The sequence below is a fragment of the Ursus maritimus genome, unplaced genomic scaffold (genome assembly GCF_017311325.1).
Source record: "Ursus maritimus isolate PB19 unplaced genomic scaffold, ASM1731132v1 scaffold_8, whole genome shotgun sequence".
Lineage (NCBI taxonomy): Eukaryota > Metazoa > Chordata > Mammalia > Carnivora > Ursidae > Ursus > Ursus maritimus.
In genome coordinates, this window is record NW_024426996.1 from 49,485,723 (window position 1) to 49,506,379 (window position 20,657).

The 20,657-nt window shown below is 43.3% G+C and overlaps 1 protein-coding gene across 8 annotated transcripts in view; it reads left to right on the forward strand.

Moving 5' to 3' along the window:
• The window catches only part of APBB2 (amyloid beta precursor protein binding family B member 2), a 359,825-nt gene that overhangs the window by 169,453 nt on the left and 169,715 nt on the right, over positions 1-20,657 (forward strand). For all 8 annotated transcript variants that reach the window (XM_040625039.1, XM_008701425.2, XM_040625040.1 and 5 more), the window contains one exon: positions 11,724-12,545. In XM_040625039.1, coding sequence (XP_040480973.1) covers positions 11,724-12,545 — 822 coding nt within the window. The remainder of the gene's footprint in view (positions 1-11,723; positions 12,546-20,657) is intronic.

A 20,657-nucleotide genomic window follows, 5' to 3' on the forward strand; every position in this document is an offset into this window, starting at 1 on the left:
AACCTGTGTCATTACTTGATCGCTCACCTGCTTTTGCCCACCTCAACCAGTATTCTCAAGCTTGATCATTGACCGTATTCATCAGACTTGGTCATAAAAGTCTAGAGCTGTATTTAAAACACACCTTAATCTTCTGAAGATGTTAAGGCTCTTCTAAACGATGAAAATGGCTTAGAGATTGATCAGAAGAAATATCCTTGGGATAAGCATGTACTGTCCCAAGGTGACTGCTTTGAAGGCCTTCATTCTTATTTGAATACACAAATTCTGACTTGGGTTTCCAAAACAGCTGATCTTCACATTTGCCACGGGTGATTTTGGAATGCCAGGTTCCCTCCTCTGGCGTGCCTTTCTCATCTTGGCCCGCTGCTGGACTCCTACCTACCCGTCAAGACCCAGCTCAGCTGTGCTTTTTCCAGAGTGCCTTCCCTAAAACTCTTTCCTCATCCCAAATACCTTTTCCTCGTAAGACTCTCTGCCTCCTTGAGCCATGGTGAGTTTAATAACTGTTCCTTCTCATTGCCCACTCTGACTGAGTTTCTTGAAGAAAAGTTTCTGGTACATCTCTCTTGAGTCTCCTCAGCTCCCCTTGGGATGTTTATTAACAAAGTGAGTCCTCAGGCAATTAAGTCGAGTGGGCATGGGAAACCCTTAGATGGGTGAGACCTAGCTGTTGAAATCACCCTCTTCCCATAAAGCCTGGGAAGTCGCCCTGTGAATCAGCTGTGTGAAGCTGCTCTCCTCTAGCTTTAGAAACTTCCAAGGTTAGGGACGCCCGGGTGGCTCAGTTCGATGAGCGTCTGACTCCTGGTTTCAGCTCAGGTCATGATCTCAGGGTCCTGGGATCCAGCCCCATGGTGCAGGGAGTCTGTTTGAGGATTCTTTCTCCCTCTCTCCCTCTGCCCCTACCCCCCCCCCCCCCCCACTCACATGCAAGTGTGCTTTCTCTCTAAAATAAATACATAAATCTTTAAAAAAAAGGAAAAGAAAAGAAACTTCCAAGGTTCTAATCCTGTGATCTGTCTCAGTGACCCATAACCTTTGCCGCTTTTGTTCAGAAAGAAGTTCTTATCGTTTTCGTCACATTGAGAGTTTACTTTCATGAGTAATTTCAGGAAACCGGCCTTATTTTGCTTCTCCTTCCTAAAAGAAAAAAAAATCTGAGTTATTTCATTTCCTTAATACTTTGAGGTCTAGTTCAAAAGGCAACATTCCTCAGGGTAGAAGTTTGGCTGTTAACTCCTCAGTGGAAATAAAACTGTGTAGCAGAAAAATGAAAATGAAGAAACTGTGAAGTTTCACTGACAAGCAGGGCAAACATGGAGCTTCCCTGAGCCATTTGTCAATTTCCAGTTTTGTCACCGTGTCACGGGAGCACTCGGAGAGCAGCAGGGTATGGAGAGAAGAGTTTCCCGTCGTTGCTGACAAAAATTTTTCTTTGACAGATGCCTAGAGGTCTCAGAAAAGAGAAACTGAGGGGGCAGGTTTAAGTACAGGTTCCAGCCTGGGTTTATATTAGGATGCCATCCAAATTATAAGGGTCACATCTCCGTGCTGGGATCTTTGTGACTCTGGGTTTCTGGAAGGCCTTGTTGGTCATGGAATTTAAGTAAGCCTGGCTTACTTCATTTTGTTTAGACCTCATAAAAAGTACTCCATTTATTAACAAAGCCTTTTTTTTTTTCAGTTGCTAAAAGAAGACTCAGTTTAAAGTGGTTTAAGCACACACACACACACACACACACACACACAATCAATTGACTTTAATAACCGAGAAATCTAGGGGTTATCACATTTCAGGTGTGGCTTGTTTTAGGGATTCCAACAACGTCACTAAGAGCTTCCTCCTCTCTCTCTGTCTCGTGGCTCTGCTTGCTCATAGGTCCGTGTTAACTCCGGTTGCCTCTTCATGGTGACCCGTCAAAGTTCTAGGCTAATATCTTCTAGTTCAAGAAAAAGAGAAAAGAGAGCACCCCTTTTCTGATCATTCCAGCAACAGTCTTAGGACTGGCTTTGCCTGGGTCGCTTGCTTTTCCTTGGGCCGGTCACCATAGCCATGGGGATTTGCTACTCCGACTGGCTGGGCCTGGGCCATGTCCTCCACAAAGCAAGGGGCAGTGTCATCTCTACCTGGACCCCTAGAATGTGAGCTGTGCAAGAGGAGGTATTATTATTTTGTCAGTTTTGTTCACTGCTATAACCGTAGCAGTTAGAACTGTATCTTTTGCGCACACACCAGAGAATCTGTTGAATGAAGGAATAAGAATGCAGGAAGGTTGATTCCCCAAGAAAAATTGTGGGGCTGTTACCAGTTGAAGAGGAAACGCATGCCAGACTATAACAGATGTTTCCCGTGGGCATGCAGGAGAGCGATGGCCATAGTAATACGAGCTCTTGTCACACTCTTAACTTACACCCAGCTCTGCAATCGGAATTGGTCCTCCCGAATTGATGTTGGAGCTTCCTAACAGCGTGATGAATAGCTGCGGAGGTAATGGCAAAGTCTTGGGGCCCCATTGCACCCCCCGAAATCCAGGAGCAGAACCACCTCTGTACCGAAGACTCTCAGGGTTGCTGGCATGTGCTTACCCATTCCTCATTCGTTTTGCTTATTTTGTGTACTGTCATGTTCTTGGCCTTGAGAAGAGCAACAGCACATAGCAGATGCTTGACGGATATTTAGGTAATGAATGAGTGAACGGATGACTGAATCAAACATTTATCGAGTACTCTTCTATGCCAGGCTGTGTAGAAGGCCCTGGAAATTCTGGGAATATAAAAATGAGAGGGAAATGCAAATCAAAATGACAGTGAGATGCCACTTCATACCTCCTTGGGTGGCTGTCATAAAAAAGACATAATAACAAGTGTTGGGGAGCATGTGGAGAAATTGGAACTTTCATCCACTGCTGGTGGGAATGTAAAATGGTACAACTGCTTTATAAAACCTCCTGCAGGTCCCCAAAGGTCATATGTATTTAATTATATAACTTTATATATAATATGATATAATTATATAAATACATATAACCAAATATATATAAAATATGTAATATCATATGTTAATTATATATATAATTAGCAATTCCACTCCTGGGTGTGGACCCAAGAGAATTGAAAACGTGTTCACACAAAACCTTGTACATGAGTGTTCATAGCAGCACGATTTATAATAACTAAAACGTGGAAACATCCTAAATGTTCATTAACTGATGAACAGTTAAATAAAATGTGGTCTGTCTATACAATGGAATATGATTTGGCCATAAAAAGGAATAAAGTAAGGATACATACTACAACATGGATGAACCCCGACGGTACACTAAGCGAGGAAAGCCAGTCACAAAAGATCACATGTTCTATGACTGTGTTTCTGTGGAATGTCTAGAATGGGCAAGTCCGGAAGGACAGAAAGTAGATTAGTGGTTGCCAGGGGCTTGGGCATGGGAGGAATAGAGGGTGACTGCGAACGAGTGTAGGGTTTCTTTTTGGGGTGATGATAGCATTCTGTCATTGGATCTTAGTAATGGATGGACAACTCTGAGAATATGCTAAACACCCCTGAACTGTACATTAAAAGTGAGCTTTATGATATGTAAATTGTATCTCGATGAAACGGTCCTAAAAATGAATAAAATAGTCACCAAGAACTTAGAGTTCAGAAGGGGAGATAGACATCTCAGTTGATACTTATGGTATAGTATAGCAGTGCTGGTATGAACAGCCTGCCACATACCTAGCGTGGAGGAGGGGGCAGCCTTCATTGTGTATAGGAGTCAGAGGAAGGCTAAAGGGGCTGGGTTTTGAAGGATTTATAGGAGTTTTCAGGCAGGGTGTAGGGAAGATGAGGGCAAAGGACATTCCTGGGCAGAGAAAACAAACTCCTTGTGCAGAGGAAAAGAGTTGAGAAGGGGCTTGGCATTGTCAGGAAAATTGATTGTGGCTGCAATGTAGAGAACATGGTGGGGGGCAGTGACGGGAGATGTGACTAGAAGGGTCGATTGAGACTAGCATAGGGGGATTTGAAGTGACTGTAGAGTGAGCTGAATTTGAACAACAGGGGGCCAGTAGATGGTTTTAAGCAGGGGAGATACACGATCAGTTTGTTTTTAGAATGATACAGGGCAAAATGTGACAGGCTAGACTGCAGACCCATTACGCTTGCAGATTTAGAAAGAAACTGATAAGTGATGTGGGTCTGAAAGCAGGTGTGGAGGAGGTAGGAAGGGGAAACTGGATTTACTAGAGGATTTTACTTAAAACTGGATTTTCAAGGAAAATTGAGAGAATTCAGGAGGATAAACTCACAAAGGGCTATTCCGATGCTTCTAGTCTGGGAAACGTAGGGTGGCAATGCCATGAGTTCTCACTTAGGGTCTAGCCCATGTGTCAGTGGATTTAACTCCCTCCATCCCCACAGTTTATAGGGAGTATTAGAGCAAGTGGTCTTTGAGCTCAAATCTGTAGTAAGCTCATGGGGCACAGAGACACGGAAGTGGCTTGAACGCACCATCTTCTGAGTCTCAATCTAGTACTAGTATTGGGGAAAGCAGTGGAGAAGAGTGAAAGCAAAAGGTGACCGAGATGGAGTGGTCTTCGGGCAGAAGAGGAAGATCGTCATCCTTACATTTTTATGTCCACAGAGCATTAGTTTTTCTCCATAATTTTTAGTATTTGTATTATTGCTGTGTTGCTCTTTCCCATCATATGTAATTCTCTTTTGTTGATTGTTACTAACGATGCCGGTGGTAAATATGAGGAAGGAGGGGAAAGAGGAAGGCCCGGAATTGGGTGCTGGGGGGCACGGTGGGGACAGCAGCGTTGTGCTGTGTGCACCAGAGCCTCTGCTCAGCCTTCCGTGCTGTTTGTAGCAGAGCTTGGAAGACTTGGAGCTGGTAGGATGACAGCTGATGAGAAATCAGGTATGGTAGAGAAGTATACTGGTCTGTTCTGGGTCACAACACATGTACTTTTGACTCTAAATAGCCTTTTCTTCTTTAGGGAATTATGGCAGAATTGAACAAGAATTTTCTTGAGCCGAGGCAGAGGAGCAAAATAAATTGGTCTGGATAGTCTCTTGAAAGGTTTTTTTTTTTTTTTTTTTTTTTTTTTTTTTTTTAAAGATTTTATTTATTTATTCGACAGAGATAGAGACAGCCAGCGAGAGAGGGAACACAAGCAGCGGGAGTGGGAGAGGAAGAAGCAGGCTCATAGCGGAGGAGCCTGATGTGGGGCTCGATCCCACAACGCCGGGATCACGCCCTGAGCCGAAGGCAGACGCTTAACTGCTGTGCCACCCAGGCGCCCCTCTCTTGAAAGGTTTTATTTTAAATCTTGCTCAGATGCTACATGGGATAAAAGCTTGAGAAAAGCTAGACTTTTATTTTTATTTTTTTCCCAACTAGATTTTATTTTATCTTTTTATTTTAATTTTTTATAATAATATTTTTTATTATATTATGTTAGTCACCATACAGTACATCCCTAATTTTTGATGTAAAGTTCCATGATTCATTAGTTGCATATAACACCCAGTGCTCCATGCAATACGTGCCCTCCTTACTACCCATCACCAGCCTATCCCAGTCCCCCACCCCCCTCCCCTCTGAAGCCGTCAGTTTGTTTCCCAGAGTCCATAGTCTCTCATGCTTCATTCCCCCTTCTGATTACCCCCCCTTTCTTCTTCCCTTTCTTCTCTTACGAAATAAGTCAAGCAGAGAAAGACAATTATCATATGGTTTCACTCATTTATGGAACATAAGAAGTAGGAAGATCGGGAGGAGGAGAAGAAGAAAAGCTAGACTTTCAATGTAAACATTTCTTGAGATGTTAATGAAACACTTGTTTTTTTTTTTTTTTTTCATTGTATTCAATGATTTGTTCTGCAAACATGCATTGAGTACCTACTGTGTGCTGTGCTCCTGTTTTGGTTGCTGGAGGTCACAGTCTAATGGGAATCTCCAACAGGGCAAAAACAACACAATGGGAATGATGCTGTCAGAGATAAGTGTATGGAGGTTTGGGAGTATAGAAAGAAGGAGCCTTGGAGTCTGCCTAGAGGGGCAAGAAGACAGTCCACAACTGGGTGATATCTACCTTGAATCTTAAAGCTGAAGTAGAAATTTGCCAGATAGGAGGGAAGGATGCTGAGACTGTGTGCAAAGACAGGGAATGGGACATGCGTGATCAGAATGTTCCAAGTGCCTCTGAAATCATTATCTGGTTCTAGTGGTTCTCGGCCTTGGCCACACATTGGAATCACCCTGAAGAGGCCCAATCCCAGGCTGATTGAATCAGAATCTTTGGGGGTGTCTTAAGGAGTGGGTCTTAGCCTTCTGTACTTTTTTTTTTTTAAGTTCCTCAAGGGATACATGCAGCTGGGGTTGCAAACGTTTCCTTGTACCTGTGACACCTGTTGTTGACCTTTTGGAGACCTTTGATCCCTTGGCCTTATCTTCCCAGTTCTCTATCCCCTTCCCAGCTCCATTCCCTGCCCTCTCTAGGCCATACCCAGAATGCATTCCTCATCTGGTCACTTTCCCACATGACACCTTAATCCTGTCCCCCTCTGTGACTATGTCTTTGTTTTCCCCTCCCATTCAGTAGGTTGCCTTTTCATTTTTGTGGATGGTTTCCTTTGCCGTGCGGAAGATTTTTTGGGTCGATGTAGTCCTGCTTGTTTATTTTTGCTTTTGTTGCCTTTCCTTTTGGTGTCAAATCCAAAAAAATGATTGCCAAGACCCATGTCAAGGGGTTTACTGCCGGTGTTTTCTTCTAGGAATTTTATGGTTTCAAACCTTACGTTCAAGTCTTTAATCCATTTTGAGTTAATGTTTGTGTGGGGGATAAGGGCCGGGTCCACTTTCATTCTTTTGCATGTGGCTGTCCGGTTTTCCCACTCCTTCCCTTTATGGAAGAGACTGTCCTTTCTCAGTTGTATATTCTTGGCTCCTTTGTCATAAGTTAATTGGCCATACATGCATGGGTTTATTTCTGGGCTCTCTGTTCCATTGATCTGTGTGTCTGTTCTTATGCCATCAAACTTCACATTTCTTTTAGAAACAGTCACCAACTCTGTGTTTCTCCCACGTGACTATTTCTGGACTTTGTTCCTCCCATTATGTTCCCCTAGCCTGCTTCCCCTCATGGGAAGACTTTCCTTTCACAGAGAAAATTGAGTCAGTTCCGCTTTTCCTCGGCTTGGTGTTCTGCTGTGGGATATGTGCCTGTCCCCACCCTTCCTCCCTCTCCTTCCTTCCCTCCTGAAGAAGTATCCCTTGTCTTGGGCAAGGCTGACACTCTCATATCTGCTGTGGTCCCTCCTCTCATCACCTGGATTTTACCTTATTCCTCTGTCCCTCTTTTGTGTTTCCATTTGTCCCTTCTCTGTTGCCTTCTGCGTTTCCAGCTTATAAAATAAAGCATCACTAATCTAATCTTTAAAGAAAAATGCCTTCCTGTAACCCCAAATCATCCTCCAGCTGCTTTCTCTCCCCGTACTTTGTGTATAGTGAAGTTCCTTGAAGGTCACTCTCTGCCCACCTCTGCCATTCTCCCAACGTTGTTAGGGACAGAAGCCACCCATGTTCTTATAATCAGCCAATGCTGCTTAATGGAGGCCCTATCTTCATGCCTTGGTCAAGAGATCGATGACTAGAGTCAGCACAAAGGCAGTGAGAGGGAAAGACACCCCCTACCCCCCACCCCATGCCTAAGTCTCTCGTGCTCACCTTGTTCTTTCCCTGCTGTCTTGATTGGACTATTTGCAGTAGCTTTCCAGGTAGTCTCCATGCCTGGGTTTGGCTTCCCTTCGATCAATGGCAGAGTCAGACACTAACACCAAATGGAAGGGCATGGAGATGGGGCTAGCCTGCCGCTTTGGTTAGGGAGGCACCCTCTGTCTACCTCATTCTGCTCTTTCCCTGATGACCTCTGATGTTTTCATTGCCTAGTTTACATTGCTTCTTTAATTCCTGTTCCCCAGAGTCATCTTGGAGAACATGCTAGAGGAAAGATGCCCTTTCCTATAAAGGAATACAACACACACACACACACACACACACACACACACACACACACACCCCCTCTCCCTCTCCCTCTGTTCCTTTCTCTTCAGCCTCAGATTCATTCTTCATGCTATTGAAGTGCTTGGTCTTCTTCTCTGCCTCAGGGTCAAGTGCAGACCCTTGAAGCATGTCTTGTAGGACTCTGCCTGACTCTTCCTCCCCTTTTCCACATCTCCTTTTGTGTTTTGATTTTCTAAGACTCCCCCAATGCTGACCCACCCTCTCTTACCATCAGATCCTCTCCAGACTGAGGTGGGAAGACCACTTACTCCTTTGCACCTCCCCCCAACTCCCATCCTGGTGGATTTTTATCACATTATTGTGTTTTCTTCTTCAACAAGGCTGAAAGCACTTAGCAGGTGGGACCTTGGGTGTCTTGGTCTCCCAGTTCCCGGCGTGGTGCCTGGCAAGAAGAAAGTGCTCAATAAATATGGTGGCTGAGGTATGGTGATCAGAGACAAAAGTGTGTGGGGAAGGACGGATCTCTAAAATAATATCAATCCCTAACAGTATGCCAGGCATTAGGTTAAATACTTGACAGCCATCTCTCTTAGTTTTCGACAAAACTCGGTGAGGTGAAGATACTATTACTATCCTGATTTTACAGCAAAGAAATGGAGAATTTAACTTATCTGTTATATCAAGGAATTTGGACTTATTCTGAAGCTTTTGGACTCCAAAGAAAACAGCTAAATAGAAGATTTAAAGAGACATTGTAAGATTTTCTTTGGTTTAAAAAAAAAGCACAAACCTCCTTCCTCTTACACTGAGGAATTTTTTTTCCCTATTATTAAACCCTTCTGGACCCAATTTCTTTATCCCATCTTGTTAGTCTTTCTGTGTATCCATACAACGGGACCATTTCTATCGCTTGGAGCAATCAGGTGGTAAATTTGGGGGTTCTGGCAGGCAGCCTCGTGCCCTGTCCCTTGGATGTAAAGGGGTGAGGGTTGCTTACATTTATTGTTACATGTGTGCTAAACCCTCTGCATGCATTTCTCATTTTAATCCTCACAACAACCAGGTGCTACGAATGTCCCCATTTTTCAGGCAAGGACCCTGAAGGTCTGGTGTCCTAGGTCACTCAGCTAGTAAGTAGCCTTGTCTCCCTGGCCCTGAGTTCTGTGTTCTTACTCTCACGGGCACTGCCTCCCACTTTCAGGGGCCTCCTTCTTTGAAGCCTTGGTCCTTTTAGGAATTTGCTAACTTCTACCTACTTCTTTTGACCCCAAGTGACCGCCTAGCTGATAGTTAACTCCTAGAGCCATCTGTATACTTCATAACATTAACTTGGCTGCCTTAGTTCTAGATGTGAACCTTTGATTTTGCTACCAGATGATACCATCATCTAATATCTAAAGCACACTCGAACTGTGTTCAGGCTTCGATCTACAGAAACAGCACCGAGCTGTTTTCTACAGGATGGTCCTGTTGTTCTAATACGCCCAAACCTCTCCTTCGTGATTTCTAGCATACAGAAGAGTTACGAAGGGCATAGGGAGGACAGTGGGATCCAGAAGGCTGATGAGAACATGGATAAAAGTTTTTATCTGTCACATTCAGGATATAAAAGCTATTTAATCACCTAGAAATTTTGATAATATTCTTTCTGAAAATGTTTATGGTTATGAACAAAGTAAGTAAAACTTTTTCCCTGATAACATTGCTAGAATATAGTACCTGACGTCATAAAATAGCCTCATAGAAATTTTTTTGCCATGTCTTTAAAAAAGCCAAAGATTTCCTGCTTTCTCCTAGTGATGTCATTCTAAATACCCAAGAGTTTTCTCTTGTGCGCCCATGTTATAGATGTGTGTGTCAGGGAAAAGACTCCATGTGGGTTCAAGGTGGGCCCTTTCATATCAAGTGCTACTCTTGAGTGGGGGTGAATTCTAAATTGGAATACATGAAAATGATAGTAATAGTTAAAACAGTATAATTTTTAAAATTTTAGTCATCAGGGTATTGTTTAAAAGGGAGAAACAAACTAGATTCTCTCTTCCTATAAAATGAAGCCCAGGTGCTTAGCTGTGTTGCTGGGTAAGCAGGAATCCTGATAAATAGTACTTCTAAAGAATGGGGTCCAGAGTCTAACCACTTTGGGTTACAGCCCTTAACTCTTTCTCTAGGCCACACAGTCATTGCGTTATAAAGGTGGGCGACGTCTACAGGGTATGTTGCCTACCTTTCTAGAAGCACACAGACTCCAGGATGAGTGGGTGACTCTTCCCTAAAGTAGGTAATCCTGAGTATTTGACAATAGGAAGGAGTACCTCTAAGCTCCCAAACAGAGGAATATTCTTACCTTCTCTCCTGTGGAGGTCCCTGTTTTGCCTGGGGGTGGAAGAGGGAGTTGTCACAATACAATTTTAGGAATGTTAGGAGCTGTGCTTCAGTTCATTTGCTGGTTAACCTCACTGAGGTCTCTGTAGAGGGCAAAGGATCAGATAAGAAAGGGGTCATTCTTCATAGGCTGAGAAATGTGAAACCTTAGGAATTCTTGCTGATGAATTTTATTCCCTTCTAGTCTGCGAAACCTTTCTTTCTTCCTAGCAAGAGACACATGAAATAAATCACTGATGGTATGAACAATATTTGAGATAAATGCAACTGTCAGGTAGTTTCCTAGAGTCCTGCAAGGGCATGTGGGGACTGCGAACAGCTGAGTCTGTATTTTAATTCAGTGGAATATATTCAGACTCCTTTGGGGGCTCTAACACAGCAGTAGCCAAGGGCTCAAGGCTGCGTTATTAGTAATAATTTTTTTTAAAGATTTATTTATTTATTTATTTGACAGAGAGGGAGACAGCCAGTGAGAGAGGGAACACAGGCTGGGGGAGTGGGAGAGGAAGAAGCAGGCTCCCAGCGGAGCAGGGAGCCCGACNGGCCCGACACGGGGCTCCATCCCAGGACCCTGGGATCACGCCCTGAGCTGAAGGCAGATGCTTAATGACTGAGCCACCCAGGCGCCCCTAGTAATAGTTTTGTGTGTGTGTGTGTGTGTGTGTGTGTGTGTGTGTGTGTGTACACGTTCTCGAGTAACTGAGCCATTTCTCCAAAATGTCTGTTTCATACAAATACTAAACCTAGGTCAAAAATGTTCACCAAGATATTAGCAAACTCTAATGGAGATTGGTTTTTCCAGGCATTCGGAGCACAATTTCTAAACATGGTTGAGAAAAATTACCTTGGATGTGTGGTACATCAGTGAACAGTGACCTTTCAGGTTAATTAAGAAAGCCGGAGCCCCAGAGGATGTTTGAACAACTTTTTTCTTACCCAAAGGAACTGCAGAATAGAAATGTGGTGTGAATGTTTAGAAAGGGGGTGATTTTCAAGGTTGTGAATAATGACCAGAAGAAAGTGCTTTTATATGGATGCAAAAGGGAGATTCTAAATAAACTTTGGATGCTTAGACCTCTTAACTTTTCTATAAATTGACTTTTGTGTATGCACATTAAGCCTTTTATTTGTTCCTATTCAATTTTTGAGTGAGCAGTGAAAATAGAAAGGAAAATGGGTCAATTCTTTAAGAATGTATACGATGGAAGCATTAACTCTTTAAATTTTTTTGTATAATGATGTTGGCTCACTGTATGCTAAGCAGTTTAATCACATCAGGCAGCTAATGACTAATGACGAGTTTCTTTTTTCCAGCTGACTCAGGTGTAGACACTGTGGCAGTGTTTATGGCCAGCAGCGGAGCCACAGACATCACGAATCGAAACAGCCCGGCCACACCACCAAACACCCTTCATCTCCGCTCCTCCCACAATGAACTGTTGAATGCTGAGATAAAGCACACCGAAACCAAGAACAGCACACCCCCCAAATGCAGGAAAAAATATGCACTAACTAACATCCAGGTGGCGATGGGCCTCTCTGATCCGGCCGCGCAGCCCCTGCTGGGAAGTGGCTCTGCCAACATCAAGCTGGTGAAAAATGGGGAGAACGAGCTCCGGAAGGCTGCAGAACAGGGACAGCAGGACCCCAACAAGAACGTCAGCCCCACTGCAGTCCTCAACACAACTTCTGAGAAGTTAGAGGGCAAAGAGCCCCACCCGCGCGATTCCTCAGGCTGTGAAATTTTACCCTCCCAACCCAGGAGAACCAAGAGCTTCCTAAATTACTATGCAGACCTGGAAACCTCCACCAGGGAACTAGAGCAGAACTTGGGCAACCAGCACGGGGTTGTGGAAGAGAAGTCCCAGCCAGGCCAGGGCCAGGGCCAGGCCTCCACCCTCATTGGGAACAGCGAGGGGCTGCCACAGAAACCAAACAAAGCCCAGTTCAGCCCTGAAGATGGCCATGCGGCCACAGTGTCATCCAGCCCAGAGACCAAGAAGGATCATCCTAAAACGGGGGCCAAAACCGATTGCGCCCTACACCGGATCCAGAACCTAGCACCGAGTGATGAGGAGTCCAGCTGGACAACGTTGTCCCAAGACAGCGCCTCGCCCAGTTCTCCGGATGAAACAGGTACCCCTGGGAAATGGTATAGACTCATGGCCGCGCTTCCTTTTGGTGTTTTCAGTTATTGATGGAGTTAATCTCTAGCCTGACCAAAAAAAAAGTCCATTTGCGGGCAGAGGAGAACGTAAGCCTCTTGCGGTAAAATTAGGCAGTTGGTGTGGAAAATATTGTTAGATTTCTCGGTGGTTTCATTTTGGTTCTTACATCAGTTGCTTGTCCCGATAAGCATTTTTGTGAAAGAAATGGGTCCTCGGTGTTAAGTATAGTAAAACATCATCTGTTTAGAAATTACACTGCCAGTGCTTAGGTGAACTCTTTCAATATACCAGCTAGAAATACTGGGTTTTGTTAAGCAAAATAATAAAAGAAATAGAGTTGCAGGGGACAGCCTCTAGCTTGATTAAAAGAACCAACTATTTTAAAGTTCTCGGAACATATTTATGCTCAAACTAATGAAAAGTTGGAAGTTTAAAAAGTTTAAAAGTCTACTCATTATCGACTTTTCCCTTTGACCTTTCCTGGAGAACATTTTATTAGCCTTGTTCATGTGATATTTGAAAGTAAGAAAGTGGTGTTTCTTTTTTTTAATCTATTCAGCAGTTCAGGATTTTAACTAGTCTGATTGAGACCAGTCTTTCTTGACTTCTGTCTGTATCTGTAACATCTTCGGATTTGTCAGAGGAGAAATGAACAGGGTTCTAGAAGCCAGCCACTTTCAACTGCGTCTTCTCATCGCTCCCCCATTATACTGATGATAAGGTTAAAACACGAGGAGCGCTTTGTTGTGTCTAATACAGTGTAAGCAAGCACTCACAAAGGCTTATTTCGCTAACGTATCCCAGTAACCCGGCAACCACCGTAGTGGGTTCCAAGGCTCTGTTAATGTGCTGTAAATATAACAGATAGGACCACCACGGAAGGAAATAACATTGCTGCAACCCATAAGGCAGAGAAATTACAAGGACTCTAGATAAGGAAAAGAGAAGGAGAAAGTGAAGACATTGACTTGTTTAAAAAAAAAAAAAGCAGTGTTTTTGAAGTGCCCTTTAAAATCACAGTACTGTAGATGATGGATTTCATCAGCCCGCTGTGGCTGGATGTGGCGGTAGGGAGGTTGAGATGAGTCCATTTCATCTCATAAATGTCTGCACCTGCACATTACTGGAAGCATAATTATGTTTAGTGATGTTACTGAGTTCACAGCTATTACCTTTTACCCATTGAGAGGATTCATATCCTACAGCTGATGGACGCTGTCACCTGCTCGTGCTGGAATCTACATCAAGGACTCCTTGAGTATCTCACAGCCAGACTCCACTTCCTGTGTTCAGCAGCGCCACTAAGACCTCACTGTCTTCCTCCCGTCCTGACAGCCTTCCCCGCTGCTCTGCCAGGCATGGCACTTTCTGTTGTAGGCACATTTCAAATTTTACTGCATGGTATTAAATGAGCAGTAAAGTCTCCCCTGTTCCTCACTCTAGCCCCTTTCCCCAGTGATGGCCGCTGTCTTTTTTTTTTTTAACATTTCCTTTCAGAAAACATTTTAGGCCTATACCCACCTTTATAATAAATTTTAAGATTTACCCAGATTTTATGATAACAATATTTATTTACAGTGTCCTTATCTTTTAGAGATATATACTAATATATAATAGATATAAAGTAGTATAATATCTACTAATATAAATAATATCGCGTATGGGATTTTCTCCAAAATAATTGAGGTAGAGATTAAAAAAAAAAAGAAACCAAACTGCCCGTATGCTGATAATTGTTAAAGATGGGTACATAAGGGTCGTTTATTCTGTTCTCTCTAATTTTATATCTTTAAAAATTCTCCACAATAAAAATTTAAAACAAGAAAAAAATTACATTAGTTTTAGGAATGGTTTGCTTTTTCCTCTTAAGTATGTATTTTGTAGAGCCGTGCATATGAGAACATACTGCTTTTCTACCTCAGGTTTTTTAAGTATCAGGCATGCTATTCCACCCTATGTGAGCCCATGGTTTATTTAACGATTCCCTCACCGCTGAGTGTTTGGATTATTTCTGTCCACAGCCCCTTCTCTTGTTGCGTGCAGGTGTCAGGAAGGGCCCGTGGAGAGCACGGAATTCAGGCCGCACACATGCACTGTGCTCGGTCCGCTCCGACTCTCTCCAGGAAACCTTCCTGGGGTCCCCTCTGCTCACTGCTCCTTCACTCGGTGTCCTGGCATCACTTTCTGTTGTTTTCTCTGGTGCTTGGCACATGACGTGAACTGAGTTAGGGTTTTCTTGACACGAGAGGATACGTTCGTTTTTCTCTCTCGAAGTCAGTTTTGAAGCCCTTCAGATTTTAAAGGAAGATTGACAATATGGTGAAGTCCCTTAATGGGTGGCTAAGGATAGGCATTTTTATTATGTTCTGTTAGCCAGCAGATAGTCCATCATTAGGTTTTGATGTAGTGTTCAACGGTTCGTTAGTTGCGTACAACACCCAGGGCTCACTTTGAATCAAATATGCTCAAAAGAATGTTTTAGCTGTGACTCTAAAAGCAGCGAGATTGAGTTTTTTAAAAACGTGCTTAAGAACCAAACCTGTGCTATTTTTATTTTTTAAAGATTCATTTATTTTAGAGAGAGAGAAAGCATGCAGGTTGAAGGGGACAGGAAAAGGGAGAGAATCCCAAGCGGACTCCCCGCCGAGTGCAGAGCCTGACGCAGGGCTTGATCCCATGACCCTGAGCCATGCCCTGAGCTCAAATCAAGAGTTGGCCACTTAACCAACTGAGCCATCCAGGCACCCCCAAAGCTGTGCTGTTGTTCAACATATGGTCACTTTGGGATCTCTGTACTTATTTCTGCATGCTGCAAGGTTTCAAAATATTGTCAGTAGTTTTGGGGAATTCTTTTGGAATGTCCTCACAGCCAGTTGTGAACTCCTACTGAAATGAAACCTCTTCACTTCATGATCACACTTCCAAGTTTAAGGTAGTGACCGCCACATAAATTAGTGAGTAAAATAAAATCAACGGATTTTCAGCATTTGTATTTCTTTTGATTTTGTGCGTCCAGTGAAACGTACTGTTAGCATTTACAATGATCACGAGCAGTTTAAATGAAACATTGTATGTTTCACTTACAATGGTAAAATCAGTGTTTATTATACGTTCCATATAGTATATATATGTTTATATATGTAATAAACACAAATACTAACTGTTGAAAGAAAAGAAGAAATAAGAGCAAATTTTTGTAAGGTACTGGTTACATCACTGTAACACATAGTACACGCATACTAGTCTGCATTGCCGAGTGTATGTATGTGCTTATCTGCTGTGAGTTAAGTAAATACTCATCACAGTGGTGTGTGTTTTATGACTAAATCATGACACAATTATCTTTGGATCGCAGGCTGTGCTTTGGGGAGCCGAGAAAAATAGAACAGACTCATTTCTACCTTCGGGGCATCCTTTCCAAGTTAGACTGCTATTTATAAAATAAAATGCACTGCCTAACCCAGAGATTGACTACTTTCTCTTTCCCTTTCTTTCTGAATTGCCCCCTCCAGCATTTTGGTAACTTTTTTTTTGCACGATCAATCATGTATATACAATATGTTGCTCCTCTTTTCCTCCTGTGTAGTCTGTCCTCTGAGAAAACAAGAGCCTCTTAGGGAAAAGAAAAGCATCTGTGTAATTACTGAGTTTCTTAGGAGTTTACCGAAGTTCAAAAAAATGCCTTGACCCTGATTCTAAAAGAAAGGGTTGCATCCCAATTTGGTTCTTGAAGGTGAGAACTTGTAATTAGCATTTTGCCAGAAATACAGGTCCCTCCGTGGCCCCAGGTAAGTGCAATGACTCAGATGAGTATAGGTTGGTCAGATTGTGTGTAGTCTGTTAGTCACCTGGTGGTTTATGTTTGTTTCATGAAAACTTTTAAAAGATACAACATATTGTTGTATCTGGGTACAGGTTTCAGTGCCTGTTGGTACCAACATGTAACCTAGGTTTAATTTGGGGCTTCATAAAAATCAAAGATACAGAGTATGAAACTGGGTGGACCTTGGGGACTAGACACGCCAACATTAGGTTCCTTACTAATGTGTACAAAGGCAGGATATACACAGAGAAAACAAAATCTAGATGGTGTGACTTTGGGCCTAATGCTTCATTAACTTAACCATTGAGAGCATGGGCTCTAGAGTCAACTTCCTGAGTTCGAATCTCAGCTCGGTTAGAGGCAGGCAGTTCACATAGCCTCTTGTTTGTAAAGTGGGCATGGTAATGGGGTCTGGAATAGATCGATTGTGAGGATTAAGTGAGAGCATCTTCAAAGGGCTCTTAGAACAATGTCTGGCATATAGCAAGAGTTTAATAAATATTAGTGCTTATTATTATTAGTGATCACCATTATCACTACAGCAGTGGGATATAAAAGTTTGCTTCTTCCTTAATTATGAGTTGCCTATATTTTGAACTCTAATTTTAGTTAGGACTTTCTTTTTTTTTTTTTTTTTTAAAGATTTTATTTATTTATTCGACAGAGATAGAGACAGCCAGCGAGAGAGGGAACACAAGCAGGGGGAGTGGGAGAGGAAGAAGCAGGCTCATAGTGGAGGAGCCTGACGTGGGACTCGATCCCGTAACGCTGGGATCACGCCCTGAGCCGAAGGCAGACGCTTAACCGCTGTGCCACCCAGGCGCCCCTAGTTAGGACTTTCTGCACCCTAAGGGCAGGGATTGGTCTGTCTTCATCTTTCTATTTGTGTTGTCAATGCCTGAAATACGGCAGGTGAACTTAGTAAATAAATAATGATTAACTGAATAAAACTGGAGGTCATCTACACATCCCCAAATGACCCAGATGTATTCAGTAAATCATTTGATGTTACAGCTCAATCAACATCTGATTTTGATGTTGGGTACGTATTTTATAACGTAATTGACAAAGTTGCCTCATAATAGGTGAGGCTGAAAAACTAGGCACAGTGAAATTCTGTGGACCTACTATGTGTCTGTAGAATCTTGTTCATGCTACTTTCTCATACTCAGGTGGCCACAGTGGGACTTGAACCAATGTGTTCAGACACAGCATCCAGTGTTGTCCCACTGTACCATAGTCTTGAGACAGAGGTATGTGACCTCCGGAGCCTGAATATGTGAGATTTAATCTTCAACTGAGTGTATACGGTAGTTATCTCGAGAGTCTAGAAAATGGAAAATTATATTTTAGAGGATCTTTCCATTCTTTTTTTTTTTTTAAAGATTTTATTTATTTATTTATTCGACAGAGATAGAGACAGCCAGCGAGAGAGGGAACACAAGCAGGGGGAGTGGGAGAGGAAGAAGCAGGCTCATAGTGGAGAAGCCTGATGTGGGGCTCGATCCCACAACACCGGGATCACGCCCTGAGCCGAAGGCAGACGCCCAACCGCTGTGCCACGCAGGCGCCCCGGATCTTTCCATTCTTATAAACAATTGAGATCTAGCCCAAATGTTATCTCCTCTGTGAAACCTTTCAAGACCCTCTGACTTATTGCCAGTCCTTTCTCTATACCGCAAAGAAATGTTTTCAGATTTCTTTTATCATGTTCGCCTCAGCAGTTTGTAACCTTCCTTGAAACTTTCCGTTTAGACATAGAGCTCCAGGAAAGCAGGAGCCAAGTCTTCATTCTGTGTGGATATGGACCTCTTCAAAGAGCACTTAGTACGTGATAAAAGGCTGCATGCGTGTTAGCTTGTTGCGGGTTGGGTCGCTGGAGCTGGAGGATAGACGTGCGTGGTGTCTGAGGGCTGCCACACCAAGCACACCCACAGAAACAGAAAATGCAAGCATGGCTTATAAACGTGATTGTGAGGAGCACCTGGATAGGATGATTTATATTCCAGGCTCCTAGGAGCCGTGGAGAGTGGGGGCTGGTCATTCAGTCTGCCACACCATTGCTTGTATTGGAGTCTACAGGTCTGCAAGTCAGAAAGGCCAGCGCCAAGGGAAAGGGCTGTTTCGATTACATTTGCCTTTACACGTCACCTTGCGTTGCAGATCGATCCCTGTGGCTCGAGAGTTTGAATCCTTGGATGTCATGCATTGATTGGTTTCTAGTGTGAAGGCAAGCAAAGCGGACCTCTTCGGCAAGCTGAGTAGTTGGTGAGGGGGAAAGCCAAGGCACAAACCCGTCGAGCTGCCTCGGCATAATTGGCAGCTCTTCTTATTTCTGGCTTTAGCTAGCTTGAGAGTGCTAGAATTTTGGGTAAGTTTATACTTTTAACTCTTGCAGAAACTTCGTTTAAATGTTCATTCTTCGTTGCTTGTTTTCTGGTAACTTCAACTATAAATGATTTGTAAATCGCTTTTCAAAAGCTCCGATCCCTTAAAAAATAATTCCAGGATATAGGAAAGGCCTCATTTTCAGCTGGTTTGCCCTGCTGGATTAATTTTAATCTCTTAAATACCCTTTGGTGATTTGCTAGCCTTCCTGTCTTGTCTTCTCAGTTGAGAGTTTCATGATGTGACAGGAGGAATTCAAGAAGACAGATGTGAGATGTTTCCAGAATAGCTCGGACACACAGTGTTCTGGGGTAGATGATGTGATTTGCAAATTAGATTTTCTTACCCTGGGGGTAAGATATATAAAAATATTTCTTAGCTCACCCCATGAACTTAGGGAAGAAAATGATTTTGCTCAATTAAGTATTTTTGGAAGGTTCTAGACAAACAAACAAACAAACAAAAAAAACCAAAGTAGTCCCTTAAATGTTCAAGATTGTTTTTGGTTGCTCTTCCATTTTAAAGTATTATAATTTAGGAAACAAAAAGATAAACACAATGACATGAGTGGTAGCAAAAGTCTAACAGTCTGGTAGTGAGCACAAGACAACAGATACATTCAAATGGACCAGGGAGGGACTGTGAGGGCCAGAGGGCTGTGGGGTAGAGGGTGCTCAGAGGAGGAAACTTCAGTGGATAGGGGTGTGGATGGTCAGGTACTTGAAGTTACCTGTGCTGGGGACTAAACTGGCATCAGAGGGAGATCGGAGGAAGGCATTGCCCTTTTGTTTTTTTCTTTTCAATTAATTACTAAAGAAGTTTAATTTGTAATTCCCCCCCCCCGCTCTTTTCTCTGCTTTCCTGGCATTTTGAAAATTAAAATTGGGACACCTGGGTGCTGTAGTCAGTTAAGCATCCGACTCTTGGTTTCAGCTCAGGTTGTGATCTCTGTGTCATGAGATCGAGCCCCACATCAGGCTCCATGCTCAGCGTGGAGTCTGTTTGAGATTCTCTCTCCCTCTGCCCCTCCTGCTCATGCTCTCTCTCTCTCTAAAATAAATAAATCTTTTAAAAAAAGAAAAAAAAGGGAAAACTTTGTTTTCTAGTTTTGGAGAGAGTAGTGTGAGCAGAGTGGCTACTTAGAAAGCGAAGGGCTGGAGTCCTCTGGTTGTTCTGAGTAACATGCTCCCAGAGGTGCCAGGAGATGCTCTCCTGCCCTCGATGGAGGGCAGGTAGCCCCTGAGAGTGTGACTCAGTGGGCCCCTAGAGACAAAAAGTACTACTGGTGACTTGAAGAATTTTGGTCAGATTTCATCATGAACTATCTGCCCAAATTCATTATCCTCACAGAAGAACCTTAATTAATAAATACACAGAGAGGGGCGCCTGGGTGGCTCAGTTGGTTAAGTGTCTGCCTTCAGCTCAGGTCATGATCTCAGGGTCCTGGGATCCAGCCCCGTGTCAGGCTCTGTGCTCAGAGGGCAGCCTACTTCTTCCTCTCCCTCTGCCCCTCTCCCCACTGCTTATGCTTGTCTCTCTCAAATAAATAAAATCTTCAAAAAATAAATACATAGAGGCCTATGATTTTTTTTTTTTTTAAAGATTCTATTTGAGGAGAGACAGAGTGAGAGAGCAAGAGTGTGTGTACCAGCAGGGGGAGGGGCAGAGGGAGGAACAGACTCCCCACTGAGCAGGGAGCCCAATGTGGGACTGGATCCTGGGTCTCTGGGATCATGACCTGAGCCGAAGGCAGATGCTTCACCAACTGAGCCACCCAGGCGCCCCGAGGCTTATGATTTTAAAAGCCAAGATGCTACAGAAACATCCAGAGCGTCAGCAAGCTTGAACTGAACTGAAATAGATCTGTTA